Raw genomic sequence first — 25,733 nt, 5'->3', positions numbered from 1 at the left:
TTATGTTCCCTTAGATTGGACAGGATGCCATCAGTGGCTCAGTTAGGCCTTCTGAAGCCTTTTGGGAGGTTCCAGGCAGCTGAAGAAAGCCATACTGGCATCAAATGCTTTCTGTCTCAGCGTTAAAATGGTAGAGATGCAAAGCATACTGGCAGGTTTTCCCATTCTTCATGAAGAAGGGTTGCTTAACATACTAAGGAAATTGTAAATTGTCACAATGGTTTTTTGGAGTTTGCATTTGAGGATCTTTGTTGGAAAATTAAAAAGATGGTATTTTGAGCAAATATATTTTTTGGTGCAAACATGTTGGGTTTACATTAATTTTCCCAAAGAAATCTTTTAAAAAATAGCAAAAATTCAGGCATAAAGTATTCTTTCTTGCACACAAGAATAAAGTGAACATTTACATATCCCTCCAAAGGCCACTCCTTCTTTTAGGCTAATCCTTCAATGAGGAAAATTAGTCTTCCTCAAAATAATAATGTCTAGGAAACTTGACTTACTAAGAAGAGAACACATGTCTTCAGAGTCAATATGCCATCTGTGACCTGATAGTTACTTCCAGCATCAGACTGCTGCTCACTCACACACCAGTATGTTTGTACCCTTATCTGAATGATTTCAGAACGTAGCGGTTTTCTTCTGCAGCTTTGTGTGGCCTGCTGGAACGCAGACGGGTGCTGATTGTAGGCTCTGAGCTTTTGAAGAGCTGCGTTATGAAACTGCTGCCGCTGCTGCTGCTGCTGCCACCACCCATTTGGACCACACTAACCATGTGATTGTTTGTGTTTTTGCAGGCAGTTTCTTGATTCGGATATGCCTAGGTATTATTTGTTCCCTTCCCCATTTATTTTTCTTTACCTGCTCCTTGGTGCACTCTCACTCCCACCCAAGTCAGCATTGTGGTTAACAATGCTACATAGTGAACGTCCTTCCACCGACTGAAATACACTGGCTTCTCTCTCTGTCTTCTTCAGCTTTGTTGGGCTTCTTTTTTGTTCCATTTTGTTACTTAGGTTTTTCTGTTTGAGTTTCTTTTTTCTTCTTCTTAAAACAGCATTGTCTTTTATTTCTCCTTCTCATAAACATTTGGTTTCTTTTGTTGGCTGGGTTTTCTTTCTGTTTTGCTACTGCTGTACTTTTTTCTTTTGGACATCTCCGCAAAACATGCTGGCCCCTCTCGCCCATGCTGAAATCCCATCCCCTGCACCTAGCACTGGCACAGAGGCACTTTTAGCTAGCTGTGAGCTGATGCAAGATGCATGACCAGCTGGGCTGAGCGTGATGGGAGCAGGGGGAGTATGGAAAGGCACTGGTGTGTGAAAGACAAACAGGAAATGATATAGTTTGGGAGGCTTTCTTGGAAGGTGTTGTCTTGTGATAACAGCTTCTTCAGATGGGCTAGCAACGTTTTGTTGAGCTATTCAGGAGCAACTCTACAAACTCCACAGGGCACAAATAGACAGCAAGATGTGAGAAATGAGAAGAAAGATTAACCCCTAAAATATCTATTGAAGATCAAACTAGATTATATATTTAGCACATTTCTGCAGTAATGAAATATCTCTTTGTCATAGCATACGTTTTTCTTCACATGTTTATCTTACATTTAATATGTCTTGTTGTTTTGTGATGGTAGTTAGAAAGTAAATATGAGCTTAATTTACAATCCTGATTGTTGAGGGATGTATCTCTGAGAAAATCATGTTCTTGGAGGGAAAACAGATTAATTGTAGGATATGCATATTCCCTCCAATGTCTAATTTGTCCCTGATAAAATTATGGGAAATCTCTACATGTATGTGGAAACAAGGATGATCTTTAGAATGGAATGACTTGACCAGAATTCATTGAGATCCATAGGTAGGAGATCACACTATAGCGAATTTCTTTGCTATTCTGCAGTGGTTCCCTCCAGGTCCATTGGGCTACAGCTTTCATAATCCCCATCCAAAGGTTGTTGTGAGTTTTCTGGGCTGTATGGCCATGTTCTGGAAGCAATCTCTTCTGGACCATGGCCATACAGCCCAGAAAACTCACAACAGCCCAGTGATTCCAGCCATGAAATCCTTCGATAATATATCCCCATCCAATTTTATGAGAAAATGGTGCTGACTAAAATGGTGGTTGCAGGAAAGGTAAATAACAATTCCACCAGCAGCATCACAAACCCATTCTGGTTGCACATCTACAATTGCCTTTGGGTTAGCTTCCTGATTGAAAAAGGCCTCTCTTGGACCTCAAACAACCCAGAAGGCTCAGAAAACACTGAGAAATTGCCTCCAGACTGAATATGAAGTACCTTCGAGCAAAATTCCTCCATACAGTTCTGTAAAATAAAACTAGGATGGGGGGACATCAGGGAGTAGCCAAGAGCATGATAACAAACCATATTAGAAAATGTCTCCCAAATATGGTAGCCATTTTATAAACAGGGAATGCTGTATAATACTAGAATGAAGTATTATGTGGCTTATTGTTTATGTATGTCCAGTTTGATAAAGGCTTTGTTGTTGGGTTGTGTGCAGTCATTGCACCAGGGTTTTGTTATTCGTTTTTGTAAAGTACTCATCCAGAGATAGGATGCATCAGCCCAGTAGGGGTATGAAGAAATCTTACAATTTAGTTTAGTGGCTATTGGTTTTCTCAGCATGTCAAAATAAACACAGTAGGATGTTCCAATACTCTCCATCATAAGCTTGAGTTGCCAAGTGTCTTTCTAATGTTATTGTTAGACACCCATACGTATCACACTAGAAATTAATGGCAAACTCCTTCTGAACTAATCTAAGATGTCATAAGCCAGAAACACCTTGAAGGCACACAACAACAATAACAACTATATCAATCAGTATAACTAAGGAATAACTAATTTGGGGGTTGTGGATTTCTGTTAGCATTCAAGAGCTTATTTTCTCCATCAGCAGTCTTGAACTTAATTTTTCACCTGTATTTAGAATAATAATAAGACTTAATTTGTAACTCATCCTATCTCCCTGAGGGGGGACTCACGCTCTGTTTCACGCTCAAGTCATCATAGTCATTACATGAAGTAATCTTAGGTAGAATTCTTCTTGGAGAGTTGATACTTGATGCTAGAATAGAGGTCCTAATCCCCATATCCAATCAACCTTTAATGATATGTAATTTGTGAGAACCCACATATTTTCCTGAGACCTTTTGAGTTTATTTATTGGTATTGCAATTCCTCATCTTGCTGCGGTGGCTCTGCATGGTGTCCCCTGTTTGCTGTACTTTGGTAATCAGGACGTACTACAAGAGGGATCAGATGAGCCAGTTATTTTGAAAACAGCTCATCACTATTTTCTCTACAATATAGATTAGAGATCAAGTGCTGAGTTTTGTGTTGCCTGTGTTGAGTGATTGCCATTTCCACATGCTGCACTGCTTAAGTTTGAAACAGGGAGCCACATGGGAATAAAGAGGTGATGTGGCTGTTTCCAGAGCTTGGGAAATTGGCATTACTGGCCAAAGGACTTCCCAAGCACTGGTTACTCTCCATGCTAATGCTGCAGCCAGGGTGAAGCAGGGGATTGCGGACAAGAGCTTGCTTCCTCTTCACTATCCCCACTTTCTTGTTTGTCCATCTATGGCTCTGGCTGGATAGCATGAAGAAAGAGCACTGCATGCTTGCTGATTGACTGAAAGCAGCAGTGATGAAGAAAAAGATCAGCTGCTGGCTACAATGCTGGAGAGAAGACAAATGAACTGATAAAGAGCGGCCCATTGAAGTGTGATTTCCCATTTCAAACATTTTAGTACATCAGAGGATGGAGCATAAACAACTAGCTTACAGCATATGTACTATAATAATTAGACCTAGTGCATCAGTTCTAAACCAAGATACACACTCAATGGGAAAGCAAATCTCATTGAGCTCAGTGGGATTTGCTTGTTGATGTTGCATGTATTAATGCTGAAAGCTTTAGTTTGCATGTTTTCTTATAGGTCTGGGATTATCAAGCCTCTCTCATGGAAAAATCAGTACACTTTGTGATCAACTAACATAGGATAACATTTTTTTAATTGAAGAAGGGCAAATAACCTAGGATGAGACAAAAAATGAATGTGGAGATTCAAACGTACTGCTCAGTGCATGCAGCCTGATTCACCATTACAGCTTTATGTGACTAACCCAGACTGGCTTTGTTTGAATAGCTTCTTGGAAATGTGATGTGCAAGGACCAACTGCAGAGTCTTTCAGCCATGCTTTTTACTAATGAACGGGCCTGGATATCTGACTAGGTCCCAGAATGTCGCTGCCACCTGATCAGCAAAATGATGTATTAGCTACATTGTCTATTGAAAAATGTGCAACTGCTGCTTATGGAATTTCTTGACCATGTATTTCTACATTTCCACAATTGTTAGTAACAATAGCTGTTCATAAAACACATTGTATTAATAATATATATTCCTGCCATTGTAGAAGGCCCAACATATAAGAATCCTGAAGCTAAAGAACATATATGTATATATTTTTTGTTTGGCATGAAAGTGATGGTACATCAAGGTAGACAAGGTGGTAAATTGTCTAGCTCATTGTTGACTGAATTTCACAGAACCTGGAATAGGGATGAAAAACAGCCCTGATAAAAATTATCAGCCTATTGATAAGGGTATTGAAACCTAATTTTGATGGGCATGGGTATAAGACAGCTTTCTAATTTAGTGGAGGAAGGTCCAGGACATGAAATGGATTCTGTTTGGTGAGCAAAACCTTCCTACCCAAAAAGAGTGAAGGGAAACCTATGACTTGTTTTCTTCCTTTTGCTTACCTACCTATATCAAATCCACAACTAACTGTAACTGGACTCTGTTCAAATCCCCATGCACTCCATGCAGCTGCCTCTCTGGGTAGCTTTTCACAGGACACCATATAAACAATGCTTTCTGACATTTTAATTTCTTTGTGTATGTGTGTATGTGTACATGTGTTTGTCTTGGGTTGCCTTCCACTTATAGCATTTCACTTGGAAATGACACTAGGTATTTCTCTCTCACTTTTCTCTCACACACTTGCTTGGTCTGTTCCCTTCTGCTTTTCTCTCTGTCTCCTCTCACTTGTTTCCTCCGTGCTTACTTTACAACTTTCCTGTCCTTGCTTTCTTCCTGTTGGAGTTAACCTATCTTGTACTAGCTTGTGTCTCAGTGGGCTTAGTCTCAACTCTTTCGGTTTGTTTTTGTTTTTTTGCAAGATGCTCCAAATCTCTTGATGTGAAAATGTGGTGTTTAGAATGGGATGGTAACTGCACCAACCAATAGTGAGATCCTCTTAACAAAAGCCATCATCTTTTTTTTCTGAGAGCTGGACGTGTTGTAACGTTTAATCTTCCAAAAGGAGGCTTGGCATCTTTATGTTAAAAAGAGGCTTCTAACTATGGTTGATATGAGTTTGGTGAGCTGTGACAGTGGAATGTCCATGTGGAAATGCTTTTGAAATGTGAGGATGCTCAGACAGAAATGACAGATCGTTCTAATATTTTGATTAGTTTCTGAATGTAGTTTCTGAAATTCTGAAATGCTCTTTAATTTAGTGAGTCTAAAATGTCAAAACTGAGCCAAAGAGGCTCTATAAAGGAATAGAAATTCCTGGCTGGAAACAGAAGGTGTCAGTTCATCTACTAGCTGTTCCCCAATCTGGTCTCCTTCAGATGTGTTGAATGACAATTTTCATTATCCATTCTAGATCAGTCCAAGCTTCTGTTAAGACTTACTTTCTATCTGTGCATACAATTAGATGGCAAAGAGATGCACAGAAGCAGTGTATAAGCACAATATTGTTCTGGCCATGACAAAGAGTTCTCCTCAGCATTTAGAGCAGTGGTTCCCAACCTTTTTTTTGACCAGGGACCACTTTGACCAGGAACCACTCTCCAACATTAGTACCAAAGGGTTACAAATCGGTTTTTGGTCAACTTTAGATTCAGTTTGGGTGTTAATTCAGAAAATTGCATTGGATAGACCATATCAGCTCTAGTTTCTGATACAGAACATGTGCTATGGACAGTAACAGGGAAGCAGTGGCAGGTGGCACGAAAGGAATGGGCCAGATTTTCATCCTCATGGTGCACTGGTGGTCCACAGCCCACAGGTTAAGATCCACTGATGTAGAGGCATACTGTCTTTGACAATTGAGGCAATATCTAGCCTTTATATCTAGTAATGGTTGTTGATAGCCTCCATTAAATTGTCCAGCCTTCCTTTAAAGCCACCAAGCCAACCAGCACTACATCTTAAGTAGTAAGTTCCATAGTCTAACTGCACATAATGCGAAGAAACTCTTTGTATCTGCCCAGACTTCCCATCATCCAGATTTACTCTCTAGCTGAGCCTCTATTTTTGTGGCTTTTAATAACCTCATCTTAAATATGATTGTGTCATGACTCTTTGGCAGTGTTCTATTTAAATAACGTTACATTCAATAGCATGATAATCACTATTTCTTAGTCAGTTCAACTACACTTTCATTTTACACTAATATCAGTTAGGATTAAGCTTCCCTCTCTGGGTGATTCTGTGACATGCTTTCTAAGGCCCAGTTGCTTAGAGTATCTAGAGTGTTTCCCTCCTTGTCATGGCCAGAACACAAATTGTTCCGGGGGAAGTTGTAGTTGACTATTACTGTAGTATTTTCTCCTCTGGTTGCCTTGTGGACTTTGCTCTCCCTGAATGTTCCCTCTCTAGCTTGATTGACACAATACCATATATGAAGTAGAGTGACAGCAATTACTTCCAAATCATTCCTATAAAGTTGAATCCAAAGATTATAATTTTTTTTTAAGATTTTATTTAAATACAATAACAACTTACGAAATAGACAAAACCCAAAACAGTGAACATTTTACAAACACATAACCCCACCACCAAGGCCTGAACAAGTGTAATTTCCTTCACCATGTATTTATAAATCAGCCATTAATCAAATGTCATCTCCAAAATTCCTGACCAACCAAATTCTGTTGTTTTCCATTTTCGCTCTCTAAGACATATTTAATAAAGACCGACCAGTATGTCTCAAAATCTGACCTGTTAATTTCCCCCCTGAATACCCTCATTTCCATTGTTAGTTTATCGTTTAAAGCTACATTCCAAACTTCCCTGTACCATGCATCCAGTGTTAGATTGGTTATTATTTTCCAGTTCTTTGCTATTATAATTCTTCCCACTGTGAGCAAAATAGTCACCAATTCTTTCTTAGTTATTTCTACATTCAACTTCGTGGTGTCCATTAATAATGCTAACCTAGCATCCGGAGTAATATTTGATCCCATAATGTTGTTTATTTCGGTAAATATATTCTTCCAAAAATTCTTCACTTGGGGGCATTCCCACCATAGATGAAAATATGTCCCTTTGTGTTTGCCACATCTCCAGCAGAGGTTACTTTGCTTGCTATCCATCTGATGTTGTTTGACTGGCGTAGTATACCATCTCCATATAACTTTGTATACATTTTCTTTTAATCTTATTGATAGGTTCTTAGCCACTCTCCACTTCAGGACCCTTTTCCAATCAAAATCTATCAGAGGCCCTAGGTCTCCCTCCCATACGTTTTCTAACAGCTTCAGCCCTATTTCTTCACCAATTAGTCCATTATATATTTTCCCAATTAATCCTTTCCCCATTATTTCTTGGTTTTTGAGCTTACTTAACCATTCCTCATATTTATTCAGTGCTCTACATCTGGGATTTTTGCTTAACCAATCCTTTCTCCAATTATACAGCTGTTGTCTCTCAAACCAATTCAGGGCACCTTGTTCTTCTAACTTACTAAACTTGCCCTTCGAGTTTTGTGTCCACTCCTTCCAGGAGAGAGCAGTTTCCCCCTCCACTAATTTTTTATATTTAAGTTTAATTCTCAGGTCTTCTGGAAAATTTTCCAGTAAAACTATTGGAGTTAGGGGGGAAACTCCTGGGAATATCTTATTTTTTAATTTAACCCATGTCTCCATGACATCTTTAGCCAGGTTATTTTTACTCCCCTTAATTTCCTTGCCTATTTTTGACCTAAAAAACATTTCCTCATAATCTCTGTGCCAGCATTTTCCTTCCACTTCCCGCCAAATTAATTTAGGTTCCGAAAGCAGCCTAAACACTCCTTTTGTTATATGTGTCTGATGGTAGGTTTTTAGGTCTGGTATTCCTAATCCCCCTAATTTCTGAGAAATATACCATAGGCCTTTCGGTAGCCTAGATCTTCTAGATCCATTACAAAATTCATTTACTATTTTCTGCCATTTTTTAAGATCAACCTCTGGCAGTTTAATAGGTAACATATTACATAGGAAGTTAAATTTGGATAATATTTTCATTTTAAAGATTGCGATTCTACCAAACCATGAGAGATTAAGTTTTTTGTATTCTAGTAGTCTTTCTTGAATTTCCCTAAATAATCTGTCAAAATTTAATATTTTTAACTCTGAATAATTGACTGGTATTGTGACTCCCAAATACTTAATTTTGTTTCTAATCTTAACCTTAAATTGATCAATTATTTTCTCTTTGTCTTTTCTCTCCAGGTTTATTGCCATTACCTCCGTTTTCTTCCAATTAATTATTAGGCCTGTTATTTTGCCAAACTGTTTTAAATGTAGGTTTATCCGGTCTAGTGCCCTATCTGGATTTCTAACTGTCAAGAGCGTATCATCTGCAAATAAACTAATTTTGATTTTGTTGTCCATCCAAAGATTATAATTAATTCCCCATTAGTTTTCCCCCCATTTTTTCCATGTTCACAATAGCGACATTCTTAAAATGGAGAAGACCAACCCTCCCATTTCGCCTCAGAGACTTCTAGCATAGTCTATTTGTACCTTATCCTCCCTTGCACAATGAGAAATATTGTGAGCAACCCATGCCAGATGCCTCTCGACTCCTGTCATCTCTCTCCCAGGGCTCAGTTTAAAAACTGCTCTACACCTTTTTAATGTTAAGTGCCAAAATGATATGTTAAGCACCAACAGTAGTGACCAGGGATGATGGGAGTTGTAGTAAATAACAACAAAGGACACTACATTGTGGTGATATTGCGGTGTATAATCAGAGTTGTCACCTGGTTTCAACAGTATAAAAGAGTAATTGCTGTTTTGTAACAAAAACCCTCATTTCTGAATAAGGTTGGGAACAAATTTAATTGGAGTTGATATTCCTGATGATAATATTCATATTACACTTCCCAGGACACAGTGTTGGGAGCACACTTTGCTACAGAAATTCATGAGAGGCTTATGGTATATGTAACTGAATACAAAAGCCTGCAGAGGGCTTTGTAACCATCTTTGAATGAATATAGATTATAGAGCCCCCATGGGTTAGACAGGATTCAGCCAAATGTGGTTGCAAAGTTCTCTGCAAACCTTTGCACTCAGATTTCTAGCACTGAAGGTTTACACTAGGACTTTAGTGAAGGGAATAGGGCTCACATCCTCATTGCCGATTTAGCTTTCCAGATGTTCAGGTAAATGCCTAACTATTTATGTTTATGTAACGATTACGTAAGCCGCTTTGATTCCCCTTCGGGGTAGAGAAAGGCAGGGTATAAATAGAGTATAAATAAACAGAGGTTGTGTAAATAATAATTGTCAGTAGATACTGGGTAATTTTGCAATTTTTATTTATCTCATTCAAAACAAGGCTGGATGTCCAGTACACGCATATATGCATCTGATTTTGTAAGACAAGAGGCCTTGAATATCAGTGGCCAAATCAGGCTACATTATGGGCAAGATAGGCTTAGGGAATAAGAACATTTTCTTATCATTCCAGGTATGCCTAGCGCATAGAATCGGTGGACTAGGCCAAGACATTCCTCCAAAGTGGAGGAACAAACTAGGGGTTGGAGAAATAGTTAAATTTCATAGGTTTTAGGCTGGTGTCTGGACTTCTTTAGAGCACGGCCAACTGTGGCTGTATGTGAAAAATAAGCAACAAAGGGTATTACCAGACATACTTATGGACACATCAAACTTCTCAAAAAAGGTAATGTTCAATTTGTGAAATGAGAAATGCTTCTGGAGAGATGGAACTGACTGCAGGACTGAGCATCCTCACTCTTTTTATTTCCTTTTTTCTGAACTTGCTTGCCAAAATAAAAAAAAGTTCCTCCTTTCAGTGGAAGGAAGATTGATAGTGTTATGCTATGTTTGACTGAAGAGATATGGCCCTGGAGTGCTGTAGTCAAAATTTAAAAATAAGCAATTGTTTCTGGATCAAAAGAGGGTCTTTTGTTTTTCTTTTTAAAATCACTTTATTACTCTCTCCCTTTCTCTGCTCTTGCGTCACTTTCAATGCCCATTGTTAAATTATATCCCAAGACAAATATGGAGGAATAGGTCTATGGCATCGTTGTTACTGTTTAGGATAACTCAGGAAGAAAGGATTTCCTATCTTTCATACCCTTCTACAAGCTGTAGTATTTACAAATAACTACATGTTTGTCTTTGTTTATTGTAGTGTTTAGATGAGAGAATGCCAACTGTCTATTCAACTGTCCTTCTATCACTGTTCCCCCTTTCTGGCACCTTGTTATTTATCACAGCTTAAGCATATCCAAAATCATCTCTGTCTATGTATTTAAAAAATCAGGATTCATAGCACAAAAACTTCCTTGGGAATTCCCACTTGTGCCTTCTCTTTTGCTTTCCAAACCAAGGAAATGTTTTTGAGCCTGAGCACTCCAGGATGGCTGCATCCATTCAGCACAAAAAGTTGTCTGTGTGTTTGCATGTTTGCATATTGCTGCTGTTAATATAATGCTTTTCATGTTGTTTTGTTGGTTGTTGACTGCTGTGTGTTTTTTAACCAAACGTTTTGCTATCTCTTTACAGGACCTTTTACCAATTTGAAGCCGCCTGGGATAGTTCCATGCACAACTCTCTGCTACTGAATCGCGTCACACCGTACAGAGAGAAAATCTACATGACCCTCTCTGCATACATTGAGGCAAGAGCCCACTAATGGCTTCATATCACCTCCTAGAAATATGCCACGTGGAGTTAGGTTTTGTCAACACGCTCCTATCCTAATTCCAGACCGCCTTACCCTTCTTGAGCAATCCTGTGGTTCCTGACTGTAATATAATTAATTAGAATGAATGCTGGGTGTTGAGAGGTAACTGGAGATGACTGGGACAGCAGTAAAGCAAATGCTTACCCCAGTCTTTTCCAAGCAGGATTCCAATAAAGAATTACTGGACCAGTAATAGGTAAAGCAGTCAGTAGTCGAGTTTTGAATGGATGATTGGAGAGTAAGTGCAAAGTTTTTTGAGCTGTGGAGACATCCAAAGAGCAAAGATGAAGGTGATGATAACTGATGGATTGATTAACTGATTATATGAAATAGCTAAAAGACCACTTCTGTTCTCTTAGTAAGGAGGGAAATAAAATATATACTTAGGTTATGCCAATAGCTGTCTATTGTAAGTTTACAGGAGAAGAAAATGTCTAGAGGTTTAGTACCCTTGTCCTTCACTCTCATATACTCTTTATGTTGTGTCCCACATTAGGAAACTCTCCCTAGATAATAAAACTATAAATGTTAATGAGTTATTGAGCGTATACCAATAACACCATTTGATAATCTCCTGCAGAACATAACTTTACTTGGGAAGGCCCACACACAATATTTTCTGAGAACAATATTAACAGTCAGAAGGATCCTGAGTGGAAGGCACTTTTGGTAACTAGTAAGCCTCTTCCTGTTTCAGATGGAGAACTGCACCCAACCAGCTGTGGTCACCAAAGATTTCTGCATGGTCTTCTACTCCAGAGATGCCAAACTCCCTGCTTCTCGATCCATCCGGAATCTTTTTGGAAGTGGAAGTCTCCGAGCTTCAGAGAGGTAAATATTTTCTGCTTTTCCTCTGGCAAAAGAAGGATAGAGTTAACCACAAGGTCGACAAGGAAGCGTTTGTATGCACATCTTAGTGATGATTATCAACCCTGCAATAAACTCACACTTTTGGCTAAGAGTTGTTTGATTTTCATAGGAAACCTTGGTTTATATTTGAGTATTTTCTGCATCAAGAGGAATGAAATACTTAATCCCCCCCCCCCCAAATATTTCACCTGATTATCATTAGCTCCCAGTCATTGCTGTTTTTACTACAATTTATGGGTTTAATTTTTAAAGATTTGATTTTTTGTGGACTCAATTGATATGTTTTCTGTAGGAATGTTTAGGTCATCTAGTGTGACTCTATGATCAGCCTCTTTTGGAAGCTGACAATAGAATCATGCTGGAGAACCTAGGGATTCCTGGAAAGGTGCTATATCAGAAAAACAATAGTGTGTGTGTATGTATATGTGTGTGTGTGTGTGTGTGTGTGTGTATATATATATATATATATATATATATATATATATATATATATAGTTAGTTATTCCACTTTGTGTCCCTAATCCCAACTAAAGTGGAGGGCCTGCTGTACGATTATTATTCATATAGTTATTTACATGCTACCTTTTCTCTTAAAACCAAGACACAAGATGGCTTACAGAATAAAAATAAATACAATATAAATAACAGCATGCATATGATTAAAATGCAATTAAAATATGGATAACTTTAAAAAATACATTTAGCAAAGATCAAAAGCACGTTTAGAAATCCTTTCTTTAAAAATAGTTCCAGAAAGATTTTCAGAATTTTTTAAAGCCTTTGCTAGCCATCATTGTGACAACAAGAAAGGAGTCAGTACAACCTCTCTAGAAATAAATTTTTGAACTAAGGAGAAAGCTCCTCTCTTGCATCACATGAAGGTGGCAGAACCCAGCATTCCTGAAAATCTCAGATGATTATTCAGATAACATGAAGCTAAGCCTCTATGACATGCATGGGCAAACTTCGGCCCTCCGGGTGTTTTGGACTTCAACTCCCAAAATTCCTAACAGCTTCAGGCCATTTCCTTTTCCCCCTCAGCCACATGGGAAAAGGAAGGGGAAAAAGAAGAGGCCTGAGGCTGTTAGGAATTGTGGGAGTTGAAGTCCAAAACACCTGGAGGGCCGAAGTTTGCCCATGCCTGATCTATGATGTTAAAACCAGCATTTTGGATTGTGGTGGAAACAAACATAAAGTAAGTGGAGCTGCTATAGCAAAGTAGTTGTGTGCTCCTTATAACCAGCCCTGTTAACTGTCTGGTTGCAAGCTTTTTGGATTTTTTGAAGACCCAAAAACCCAAAAGTAGAACCTCACATGAAGCACATTAGAATGACAGAAGCAAGATGTAAGTAAGGCTATACAGTGGTTATATATTACTTCCAGCACCTGATGCTTATGTTTCTGAGGATCTTTTGCTGGGGAACATGAGTGGGAAAGTGCTGTTGCACTCACACCCTTCTTTTTGTAGGCTTCCCATTTCAGTGAACAATGACCAAAGTGGTTGTTTGGTTCATTGAAATGCTGGACTTTGGGCCAATCCAGCATGACTGTTTCCTCTGTTCTTATGAGAGACATTTCTTCTACCACCTTGGTCTGACTTTTCACTCTCACTTTTATAGCAACCGTGTGACTGGAGTCTATGAGCTCAGCCTTTGCCGGGTGGCCGATGCTGGCAGTCCAGGTAGGAAGCTCTTCATTAGCATTGGTTTTGCTTTACAAAAAATTATTAGGTGTCCTAATTAGCCTTTACAATGATGAAAGCTCAGTAGAAGATTTACTAGACAGAAATATTGGAGGAACATCCAGACTTACTGTTGCTGTAATATATGTTATTTCGTTTTAGTGGTCAGTATCAACAATATCTGTACTGTTGCCACTTAATTTCTTAACCATAAATATCTGCAGTGTCACATCTGTTTGCAATGGCAGAGAATGGCAGTCTGCAATTAACAACATGATTCCCTGTGATCGGAACTCCAGGTTCCATGACAACCATAATTGGAGTGTAACTAAAATAAATTAAATTAAACATGCTCTGCAAATTAGGTATGAGCAGTGCTAAATAATGGAATCACAGATTTCATGATAACAAGTGGTACCAAAGTGTGATGAATAAATAAGTAAAAAAGCATCTGAAATATTTCCAAACACAGGCATGCAAAGGAGACGAAGGCGTGTGCTTGACACATCTGTGGCGTACGTGCGAGGCGAGGAAAACTTAGCAGGCTGGCGGCCCCGTAGTGACAGCCTCATCCTGGATCATCAATGGGAACTAGAGAAACTGAGCCTTCTGCAAGAAGTAAGACTCACTGACCATCCTTTTACACCTTAGTGTATCCATGCTCATGTGGATGGGATCAGGTGTGGAGGAATGTAAGAGACCATTAACTAAGGCCCCTTCTACACTGCCATATAATCCCGTATCCACATTATCTGATTTGAACTGGATTATATGTGTCTACACTGCCATATAATCCAGTTCAAAGTAGATAATCTGGATTTTATATGACAGTGAACTGGCCATGCCAAAACATCTGCATCCACATCTTAAAATGGAAAAGAGAAACTATCTGTGACACATAGATGCCTTTTATTTTGGAAACTTGAATGTCTGAATAATACCTACCGTATATTCTGGCGTATAAGACTACTTTTTAACCCAAGAAAATCTTCTCAAAAGTCAGGGGTCATCTTATACGTGGAAGTAGTCTTATATGCGGGGGTCGTCTTATACGCTGGAGTAGCCTTGTCCGTGGGAGTCGTCTTATATGCGGGAGTAGTCTTATATGCCGGGAGTCATCTTATAGAGCGGGTGCTGAAACTTCCAATCTGGATTGGAGAATCTGTGGTTGCTGCATATTGTGGGGGGAGCTCAAAAAAGGCAGTGGCCGCCTCCCTGCTGTATGCAGCGACTGTATGAAAGCATTAAGGGTGACACTGTACAAGTACGGTAGAAGAAAATCCATTAATCAGGATTTGTGGACTTAATGCAGTCCCAATGGTGAGGTGAAGGGGCGCCTCACCGGGAAGGTGTAAGTGAAGGGCAGAGCAAGCTGCAGACTTCCGGGGAGCCCGGATTTTTTATTTGGTGTGTGTTGGAAGAGGGGTAGTCTTATACGGTGAGCATATCCCAAATTCTATTTTTTAACTGGAAAAGTTGGGGGTTGTCTTATACGCCCAGTCATGTTATATGCCAGAATATATGATAATTGTTATAGGCATCCTAAAAGAAGTATTACATGCTCTAAAACCAGAATCTGTAATCAATCACGTTAATCCTTACATGATACTGAAATTAATACAAATGAATCATGTCTAGCTAATCCTATTTATTTTAGTGAGTGTTAAGCACAGTTCTCTCTGGGACTGTGCATACTTTCTTGAAAGGCCCACTGAATTTAATGGGACTTACTCCACAGCTACATAGGCATAACATTTACGTCTGAGAAAACATGCATCACTTTAAGTGGAAAATAACCCCCAATCCACAGTGAGGACATTCTCCAAACATACCTTTTCATCTTTGGGTTATAGATATTAAGTTCACACTATGGAAAAGTTTGGGGAGCAATTTACTGACTCCCATCAGTAATTTTGCATAGGAAGAAGCCATGTTTCCTCCCTCCTCTCCCTATTCAGAATGATATGAGAAGCATTATAAAAATGATTTGAGTCATAATATTTATATAGAACGGAGCTGGGAGATCTCTTCTTTAAAACCATATTAGAGGCTTAGTAGCTCTCATCACACTAGAGAAAAAAATCTCCTTCCTAAACTACAAACCGATGAATTCTGCAAGAGGCAGAAACCAGATTTTAAGTTGATTTTTTTTCTGTAGTGTGATGAGGCCCAAATTACAGTCCAAAAAAGGCTCCAAGCTCTTATGTAGGAGAAAATATCTACTAAAGCTGATAGAACCTTACACAATTTTATACAGGAATTATTTTCTAAGTTCCCTACTCCTGAGTAAGTTGTGCCTTAGGGCCACTTCATATGCTACAGAGATAAACTACAGCTAATGTCTATGGTCCATTTCCTTTGTAATGATATACATGCTAGAGATTTATATGGTGTTGACTGATCTCTTTGTATGATTCTTTGTATGTTTCAAACCCATCACGATTTGTTTCTTTCCATAGGTTGAGAAAACAAGACATTACCTGCTCTTGCGTGAGAAGCTAGAGACAACTCAGCGCTTAGGTCTTGATTCCCTGTCATCAAGCTCCAGTGATGACTCTGATTCCCGAAGCACATCTTGTGTTTCGTCTCCTATCTCAGCAGATGGCACTCCAGAAGGAAGGACTTTACCCCTAGATATGCCCAGCGAGAGGCAGAAAGAACTTGCGGTTAAGGTATAAGATGCTGGGTAACCCTATGTTAGTTTTCAGGAAGCCTGTGTTTGACTTTTTTATGTCTTATGCAAGTGATAAAATGGACATAGCTATGTATGTATTCCCACAGTGCTTGAACTGGATCTGAGAGTCCAATTGTTACCATTTTGTTTTGGCCAGTCCTAACTGATAGCAAAGGCTGGATGAGATTTCTATAGAGAGAGGATTGTGGTCCTGGTATAATGTTCTCTTTGTCTTTTGACATACAGAGTGTTATCTGTCATGGAAAGCTTAAAGAACACAGCCGCCAACTGGCTAAACAAATATGTTATTGTCTCTCTCTGTGCCAAGAACAGAACAGCAGCAGGGTTCTGATTTCACCAGTATAAAACTATGTATAGTGCCACCTTGTGGCCACAATGTATAATGACATTATCCACATACATCACTAACAGAAATATTAAAACTAATTGGGGCATTTCTATCAGTAGATTTCAAACCCAAAATATTTCAAATTCAGAGAAGCAGGGATACAGTTTGTGGCTGGAACTTCATCCTGTAGAAGTCAATTTAGCATCCCAGTTAATTCTGCCCTAATCATTGTCAAGCCACTGTTTTATGATGTTGAACTTTATTTTCATTTCCCTCTTTTCTGCAGTGTTTACGTCTCCTTACACACACATTCAACAGAGAGTACAGTCATAGCCATGTCTGTGTTAGTGCAAGTGAAAGCAAGGTAAGCAAAACAATTTTAATAAGGAAACACTAAGGATTTATGTTTTTATTGGTTTTGTATGGTTTTTATATTACATGCTAAATGTTTTTAACTGTATTTTATGTTATTGGGGGCATCAAATTGTGCCGACTGTAAACCGCCTTGAGTTGCTTTTGGGCTGTGAAGGGCAGTATATAAATACGGCAAATAAATAAATAAATAAATCTCAATGCTTCTAGTTTTCGCCTTGTCATAGCCAAAGAATTGGGAAACAGACTGTTCTGTTGGCAAGAATGTTGTACCCAGTGGCTAAAGGGAGGAGAAACAAGTGGCACATTACTTTCAGAAAGATATCATTGTAAAGAGTTGAATCCTCATCCAGGGTGGACTTTGGAGATGCTGCTTCTTTGGTAGCAGCTGGAACAGCTTCTCAAACATTATTATGTGTGCCATGCATAAAATCTGTCTCATTTGGGGGAAAACAAGATAAGGGGGGCTGGAATAGGAACTGTTTTGTGATGGAAGAGAAAGACGAATGTGCTCTGGGTTCCATATTCTTTTGGAGGCTAATTCAAAGGTTTCTGAATATAGAAGTCTGTCTTCTGTTGTTGTAAAGGAAGTAATCCCAATGATGGCTTCTATTTTTACAGTTATCTGAAATGTCTGTGACTCTGATGAGAGATCCTTCTATGCCAGCTCTTGGTGGCAGCACTTTGACCCCCTCTTCCACTTGCCCATCACTGGTTGAAGGACGGTACACTGCCACAGACGCCAGGTAAGACAGGTGGCATAACTAAGAATTTTAAACCTTGTCTCACAACCACCATTATATGTGCCATTTCAGCACTTTTATCACCATTATTAAGAAAAGGTTGCAAGGCATGACTAAACTGCCCATGATCAAGGAAGGGTAAAATTCATTGCTGATCAAAACCTCTATTAATTGTTGCGTGTTAAACTTTTTAAAAGTAATTTTCTGACTTCTCAATGAGCTGAATAAAAGAATGACTCAGATAGGCAGCATTCAATTTCAGATCATTTTAATCTTTGTTGTTAAATCTCTTCTTTCATGAGTGTTGATTTTTGAAGTCTCAAACCTGCTTTTCTTGTCCAGACCTCTCCAGCTCTCTTCAAGGGTGGAAAGCCCAGAATCCGAGCACGCTATTGAAGGAGAACAGAAGAAATCCCCCACATGTGGGCCTGAGGATGAAAAGGAGATCCAGCGCCTTTTGGTTCCTGACATTCAAGAGATTCGAGTCAGGTATTAGTTGTGGGCAGTAACAGGCATGCCATTTTAGGTTCCGTTCTCAGATAACCCCTCATTCTGTTTACTGGGAAGTTACTCGAATAATTCAGCAAAGATTCAGCCCATTGCCTACAATGGGAAACTTTGGAGGTTCCAGGCTTAGTCATTTTAAGGCTTATCTACATGAAACCTACCTCTGTTTTAGACCTCATTTACAACTGCAGGCCTGCCGAGTTTCAGAACAATTTACCAAACTACCATTTTTTAGAATTATTTTAAGTTTTTACCATAATTTTTAAAAAATAAGACAAACCGCAAGAGAGGGTTCTGAAATTGTGGTCACCGGTTATGTCCATTCTCAGCCAATCAGAGCATAGGTGCAACCAGGCCTTTTATTGGCTGAGAAACAGAGAGAAAGAAAAAAACTTCAACTCCCATCATGCTCCGAGAGGAACTCAGAGATTTTTCAAAGTCCAGCCCATGCAAGTGCTGCTGGGAAAGTAAGTTCCCAGCAGGGCCCTCTCTGGAGAAGGAGCCTAGGGAACTTTTCCAGAAGAAATTGATGCTGCTGCCAAAGAAGGAGAGCAGGCTCCTGCCTCAGATATATTGCAGAGTTAACTCCATACTCTCCAGTAGCCGAAAAATCCTGCTCTCTTGATCTGTTTTGGCTGGCTTTCCAGGCCAGCCACTCCCCCCCCCCCCAGTCCTATTTTTGGGGAATTTACAAAATGAACCACCAAATTTTACATTCAAACTCATCTAGGCCCCAGCCTAGTGGGCAGGTAGAGAGAGTTCTGTACTTGGCTAAGCAAATTATGTGTTGTTTTGTCTTCAATCCAGTGGTTTGAGGGTATAATGCATTCATCTTATCTTTGGGGGAAAAAGCAACTCTTTGACAAAGACTGAAGAAATAACCATAAAGCCCTGGAAAGCTGCATTTACACATATTGTAGACAGTGAAGGAGAAAACACATCAGGGAGAAATCCCCTACTCTTATTCAGGGCTAATTTCTCCGACTCCCAAGCAAATTACTTTGTAATTGGGCTCAGCAGACTGAAATATTCGCCACCACATTGAAAAAGATAATAGGTTTGTTGTAAGACCACTGAAAACCAAAATCAGAATCCATTATGTTTTTGCTGTTGTTGAATTTCTGCACCATGCCGAATCTTAAGCATCTCATGTGATGGTTTCTGCAGTCCTAATAGGAGAGGAAGAGAGGCTGGGATTTTTTTCTCCCTTCTGCCATTCTTTTCCCACTCCCCTTTTCTGTTCCACATGGAACTTTGCTCTGACAGTGACTTAGTTAATATAAGGTTGCAAAGGAATGCAGGGAACAGATATAGAGACTTAGAATCACAGAATCATATAATTGGAAGAGAGCACAAGGGTGATCCAGTTCAAACCCCTGTCATGTAGGCATACACACTCAAGACACTTCTGGCAGATGGACATTCATCTTCTTTCTCTGTCTCTTTTGCACCCCCCCCCCCCCCCACACACACACGCAATTTCCAAGAAAGAAAACAAACAATTGCAGTCAATGGGCACCTCCATATTCTGCACCTCCATATCAAAAAAACTTAAGAATCATTGTTTTGTTTTGCATGGAAAAGAAGCATTATTAACTTAATTACTGGATTCTGAAAACACTATCTACATGGGTGAAGCCAATCACAGGAGCCCTTCTAACTTTGGAGACAGTTGCTCACAATGCTTTGTTGTTGTTGTGTGCTTTCAAGTCATTTCTCGTTTTTGATTATCCTCAAGCAAACTTATCATGGGTTTTTGAGAGCTAAGAGTGAATAACTAGCCCAACATCACCCGGTGAGTTTTCATAGCTGGCTCTTCCGATACACTATATTCCCAAAGAGATGGTTAAAAGCATGGTAAATTACAGTATTTATTTATTTATTTATTTTTATTTATTTAATACGCTTGTATACCGCCGATATCTCAGCCAAGCGGCGACTCATCGCGGTTTACAACAACAATAAAACAACAATATTCAATTAAAATATAAAACACAACATAAACATTTCACAGTATTGGGCCACCAATACAGACCAATTCATCTCTTAGTTTAGCCATGATCCTGATTCGTTGTCAGTAATTGCCGGTCCTAGGTCGAGAATTCCTTGCATCGAGTTAATCGAAAGCTTGCTCGAACATCCAAGTTTTCAGTTTTTTACGAAATACCATCAGTGAAGAGGCTGTTCTTATCTCTATAGGGAGGGCATTCCAAAGCCGAGGGGCCACCACAGAAAAGGCCCTATCTCTCGTTCCCGCCAACCGCACCTGTGAAGCAGGCGGGATTGAGAGAAGGGCCTCTCCTGAAGATCTTAGGGTCCTGGTGGGCTGATAGGTCGAGATACGTTCGGATAGATATGTTGGGCCAGAACCGTTTAGGGCTTTAAAGGCCAAAGCCAGCACTTTGAATTGGGTCCGGTAGCTAATCGGCAGCCAGTGGAGCTGGTACAGCAGAGGAGTTGTATGCTCCCTGCGCCCTGCTCCTGTTAGTACCATGGCTGCCGCCCGTTGGACTAGTTGGAGCTTCCGGGCCGTCTTCAAAGGCAACCCCACGTAGAGAGCGTTGCAGTAGTCGAGGCGGGATGTAACCAGAGCGTGGACTACCGTGGCCAAGTCAGACTTCCCAAGGTACGGTCGCAGTTGGCGCACGAGTCTTAACTGTGCGAATGCTCCCCTGGTCACCGCCGAAACCTGGGGATCCAGGCTCAGCGATGAATCCAGGATCACACCCAAACTGCGAACCTGTGTCTTCAGGGGGAGTGCGACCCCGTCTAACACAGGCTGTAACCCTATACCCTGTTCGGCCCTGCGACTAACCAGGAGTACCTCTGTCTTGTCTGGATTCAGTTTCAATTTGTTCGCCCCCATCCAGACCGTCACAGCGGCCAAGCACCGGTTCAGGACTTCGACAGCCTCCTTAGTAGCAGGTGGAAAGGAGTGACAGAGTTGGACATCATCTGCGTACAGATGACACCGCACCCCGAAACTCCGGATGATCTCGCCCAGCGGCTTCATGTAGATGTTAAACAACATGGGGGACAGTATTGAACCCTGAGGAACCCCACAAGACAAAGGCTGTGGGGTAGAACAGGAGTCCCCCAGTAACACCATCTGAGACCGGCCCTCGAGGAATGACCGGAGCCACTGCAAAGCAGTACCTCCGAGTCCCATTCCCGCGAGGCGTCCCAGAAGGATACCGTGGTCGACGGTATCGAAGGCCGCTGAGAGGTCGAGTAGCACCAACAAGGACACACTCCCCCTGTCGAGCTCCCGACGGAGATCATCCACTAAGGCGACCAAGGCTGTCTCAGTACCATGCCCCGGCCTAAAGCCAGACTGTGCCGGATCCAGATAATCCGTGTCTACCAAGAATGCCTGGAGTTGTGAGGCCACCACACGTTCCATGACTTTGCCCAAAAAGGGGAGATTGGAAACAGGCCGATAGTTAACCAATTGAGTGGGGTCCAGTGATGGTTTCTTCAACAGCGGTTTTATCACAGCTTGCTTTAAGCTGGCTGGAAATATGCCTTCCCGAAGGGAGGCATTAACCACCACCTTGACCCACTCGGCCAATCCCCCTCTGGCCTCCTTTAGAAGCCAGGATGGGCAGGGGTCTAGGATGCATGTGGTAGCTCTCATTCCTCCAAGCACCTTGTCCACATCCTCGGTTTGAACCAATTGAAATGAATCCATCAAAATTGGACAAGCAGATGCTCGTGTTACATCCTCAGAGACTGCCGTTAATATGGTGTCCAGTCCAGAGCGGATCAAAGCGACTTTGTCTGCAAAGAACTGAGCAAAGGCTTCACAGCGAGCCGCCGAGTCATCAGGGCACCCATCCTGAATGGTGGGTTTTAACAGGCCTCTGACAACTCGGAACAGTTCAGCCGGACGGTTCTTTGCAGACGCAATAGTGGCCGCAAAGAAAGTTTTCTTTGCGGCTCTTATTGCCGCGGCGTATGACCTTAGAAAGGCCACAAACCGTGTTCGATTTGGCTCGCTCGGATCCGAACGCCACACGCCCTCTAGTTCCCTCTTCTTTCGCTTCAACGCTGCCAGCTCCTCAGTAAACCAAGGAGCTGGTTTAGTTCGGCTACTTGAGAGGGGACGTTCTGGAGCGATCGTGTCTATTGCTCTGGTCATCTCCCCATTCCAGAGAGCGACCAGGGCATCAACAGGATCGCCAACCGAGGTGGCGGGAAATTCCCCAAGAGCCATCAGGAATCCCTCCGGATCCATAAGCCTCCTGGGGCGGACCATTTTAATAGGTCCTCCACCTCTGCGGAGGTTAAGGGGTGCAGTAAGTCTAAAGCTGACCAGATGGTGGTCGGTCCATGGCAACGGAGAGATGGATAACTCCTCAACACCGCCGCCTTCCTCCCATCCCTGACAGAAAACTAGGTCCAATGTATGTCCAGCACAGTGGGTGGGGCCAGATATTTGTTGGGACAGCCCCATGGTTGCCATGGTAGACATGAAGTCCTGAGCCGCTCCCGTTAGGGCAGCCTCGGCATGGACATTGAAGTCCCCCAGCACAAGTAGCCGTTGGGACTCCAATGCCAGGTCCGAGACTACCCCTGCTAGCTCAGGTAGGGAGACTGTAGTGCAGCGAGGTGGACGGTACACTAACAGAATCCCTAATCTGTCCCGGTCACCCACCCTCAGGTGGACGCATTCAAAATTTGTTGACTGCGGGATGGGGGTCCTGGTCAGATGAATGGAATCTCTATAGACTACTGCCACCCCGCCTCCCCGCCCTCCGGATCTCGGTTGGTGCTGCACAGAGAACCCGGGTGGACAGAGCTGGGTCAAATTTACACCTCCCGCTTCATCCAGCCAGGTCTCTGTGATGCACGCCAGATCTGCCCGTTCATCCAGGATTAAATCCTGGATAAGAGTTGTTTTACCGTTGACAGATCTGGCGTTCAACAGCACCACCTTCAATCCGGAGGGACCGCCAACCTGGTTACACCAACTTACCGTATCAGGAGACCGATTTGGGATTACTAATGTTGTTCCACGTTCCCTAGGCCGAATTAAAGGTCTCCCTTTCCCGTATCTCCCCTTCCCCACCACGACTTCTATGGGGGCTCCTCGACTAACGGAAGCCTCTCCCTCCTCCATGACGCGTTCAACATCCATAATAGTAAGCCAAGAATCATTATAGACTGTTTGATAAAGTACAATTCCAGTTTGCCAAGGCTTTACCCTCCAATCGTCTCCTGCTCCTATTATGTTGTAATCAAGTCCCCCGGAGCTATTCCATTTTCTTTGTCCCACACGTGCAATTAGTAACCAAGTTAACAATTGCAAGAAGTTAAATAATAGCATGGATAACATAAATAAATAAATAAATAAATAAATAAATAAATAAATAAATAAATAATCCCAGCCTCTCTTCCTCTCCTATTAGGACTGCAGAAACCATCACATGAGATGCTTAAGATTCGGCATGGTGCAGAAATTCAACAACAGCAAAAACATAATGGATTCTGATTTTGGTTTTCAGTGGTCTTACAACAAACCTATTATCTTTTTCAATGTGGTGGCGAATATTTCAGTCTGCTGAGCCCAGTATACTGTGTTCAGTTTCTATACTGTTACTAAGAATGTCTTTCTTTCACAGTCCAATTGTTTCTCGGAAAGGCTACCTCCACTTCCTGGAGCCCCATACAAATGGCTGGGTGAAGCGCTATGTGGTGGTGAGACGCCCCTATGTCTACATTTACAACAGTGACAAGGACTCGGTGGAGAGGGCAGTTCTCAATCTTTCATCAGCTCAGGTGGAATACAGTGAGGACCAGCAAGCCATGCTGAAAGTAAGAACAAGTTCACAGATTGGGCAAAATGTGTGTGTGTGTGTGTGTGTGTGTGTGTGTGTGTGTGTGTGAGAGAGAGAGAGAGAGAGAGAGAGAGAGAGAACAGCCTGAATTCATCAGTAGAGTGTTGAAGATGAAGCTGTATTTATTTATTTACGACATTTATATGCTGCCCTTCTCACCCCAAAGGAGACTCAGAGTGACTTACAAGTAATATGTAAATACAATATATTATATTATTACCATAGCACAATATTAGTATTATATATCACTAAATAGTACTATAACATTATACTGTAATGTTATTAGTAATATTACATGTAATATAAAATATATAATTATAATATCATATTATTATTAGTATTGTATTGTATTACATTATAATATTATCAATATTATATGTATATACAATATACAGGGTTAGTCAAAATGCATAGGCCAATAAGCCATTGAATTGAATGGCTTATTGGCCTATGCATTTTGACTAACCCTGTATTATATTATATTATATTATATTATATTATATTATATTATATTATATTATATTATATTATTAGTACAGTGCAGGAGACAAGATGGAACTGTCTTCCTGGCCCCTCTCTTCACTCTGGTCCCAGAGCAGCAGTTGGTGCTGGGGGAAGGGGCTCCCAGATGTAACAGAAATAAGAGATCATACCAGAGACTGGAAAATAAACAAAAGAAGATGACAGTAGAATATGAAAGAATCTACATGTTTTGACCAGATTTGTTTCTGAACAAGATACATCTACCCTACCTGTTGGTTTCCCCTAGCTTTGTTCAGGTTGAGTCTTCCTTATCCAAATCGCTTGGGACAAAGGACATATATATATATATGAATGTGTGTGTGTGTGTGAGATATATATATATATATATATATATATATATATATATATATATATTCATATTTTGGAATACTGGTATTTGCATATACATAGTGAGTGAGAGATAAGGGGCTAGTCACACATTCAGCACTCACTGAGGGATTTATTTTACTGTTGATGAATTTGATTGAGAAAAGAAAAGGAGAAAGGGAAGAAGTGCTCTGCTCACACAAAGCCCCCGTAAAGGAGGATGTCTCCAATATATTTCTAGGAAAAAATACTCTGGGGATGCTGGACATGTGACTAACCCCCTTTCCCCATAGGTGGAAGTGGGAGGATGGCAGCAAAACATTTCAGTCCAGTGAAATATTTGACTTATCCTACATAATCTTAGATGTCCTTCACAAGATGCTCTTTCCCAGCTTGATCAACAATGATGGCTTGATTTTGGTGATGCATGCATTCAAGCACACATACATATACACTTCTTGGGGCACTTAATAAAGCTGTCACACAATCCTAAGCAATACCTGCAAGCATAAACATAACATGTTTTGCACCAAGAGTATTTTAAATGTAAAGAGGATCTATGTCTAAAACATAAAGTGAGTAAAGGTAATACTCTCATCAGCATGACTTGCAAGTAAATATTCTGTGCTTTAGAATGGATAGCTTGTAAACATATTATGAAACAAATTACTTTCTTATGATAAGGACTAAGTACAGTCCTGTTCTGTTAAAGGTTTTTAAAAAAGATTAATATCAACATGTGTATTTACTAATATTTACATATTGGAAGATAAAGAGAGCCAGAATTTATAATGGGTTATTTCCACAGTGCCCAGTA

At 40.6% G+C, this 25,733-nt stretch overlaps 1 protein-coding gene across 21 annotated transcripts in view; it reads left to right on the top strand.

Moving 5' to 3' along the window:
- Nucleotides 1-25,733, top strand: part of KIF1A (kinesin family member 1A) — a 139,361-nt gene that overhangs the window by 106,360 nt on the left and 7,268 nt on the right. For 8 of the 21 annotated variants that reach the window (XM_060768073.2, XM_060768071.2, XM_060768072.2 and 5 more), the window contains 10 exons: nucleotides 798-824; nucleotides 10,851-10,965; nucleotides 11,729-11,862; nucleotides 13,521-13,582; nucleotides 14,055-14,200; nucleotides 16,042-16,254; nucleotides 16,892-16,969; nucleotides 17,599-17,723; nucleotides 18,063-18,209; nucleotides 23,852-24,044. In XM_060768073.2, the coding sequence (XP_060624056.2) occupies nucleotides 798-824; nucleotides 10,851-10,965; nucleotides 11,729-11,862; nucleotides 13,521-13,582; nucleotides 14,055-14,200; nucleotides 16,042-16,254; nucleotides 16,892-16,969; nucleotides 17,599-17,723; nucleotides 18,063-18,209; nucleotides 23,852-24,044 (1,240 nt within the window). Of the gene's footprint in view, nucleotides 1-797; nucleotides 825-4,986; nucleotides 5,011-10,850; nucleotides 10,966-11,728; nucleotides 11,863-13,520; nucleotides 13,583-14,054; nucleotides 14,201-16,041; nucleotides 16,255-16,891; nucleotides 16,970-17,598; nucleotides 17,724-18,062; nucleotides 18,210-23,851; nucleotides 24,045-25,733 lie in introns of all 21 variants that reach the window. The other 13 variants (XM_060768079.2, XM_060768088.2, XM_060768078.2 and 10 more) reach the window with 2 other exon arrangements.

The sequence above is a fragment of the Anolis sagrei genome, chromosome 3, assembly GCF_037176765.1.
Source record: "Anolis sagrei isolate rAnoSag1 chromosome 3, rAnoSag1.mat, whole genome shotgun sequence".
NCBI classification, from domain to species: domain Eukaryota; kingdom Metazoa; phylum Chordata; class Lepidosauria; order Squamata; family Dactyloidae; genus Anolis; species Anolis sagrei.
This window is presented reverse-complemented; position numbering and strand designations above follow the sequence as displayed.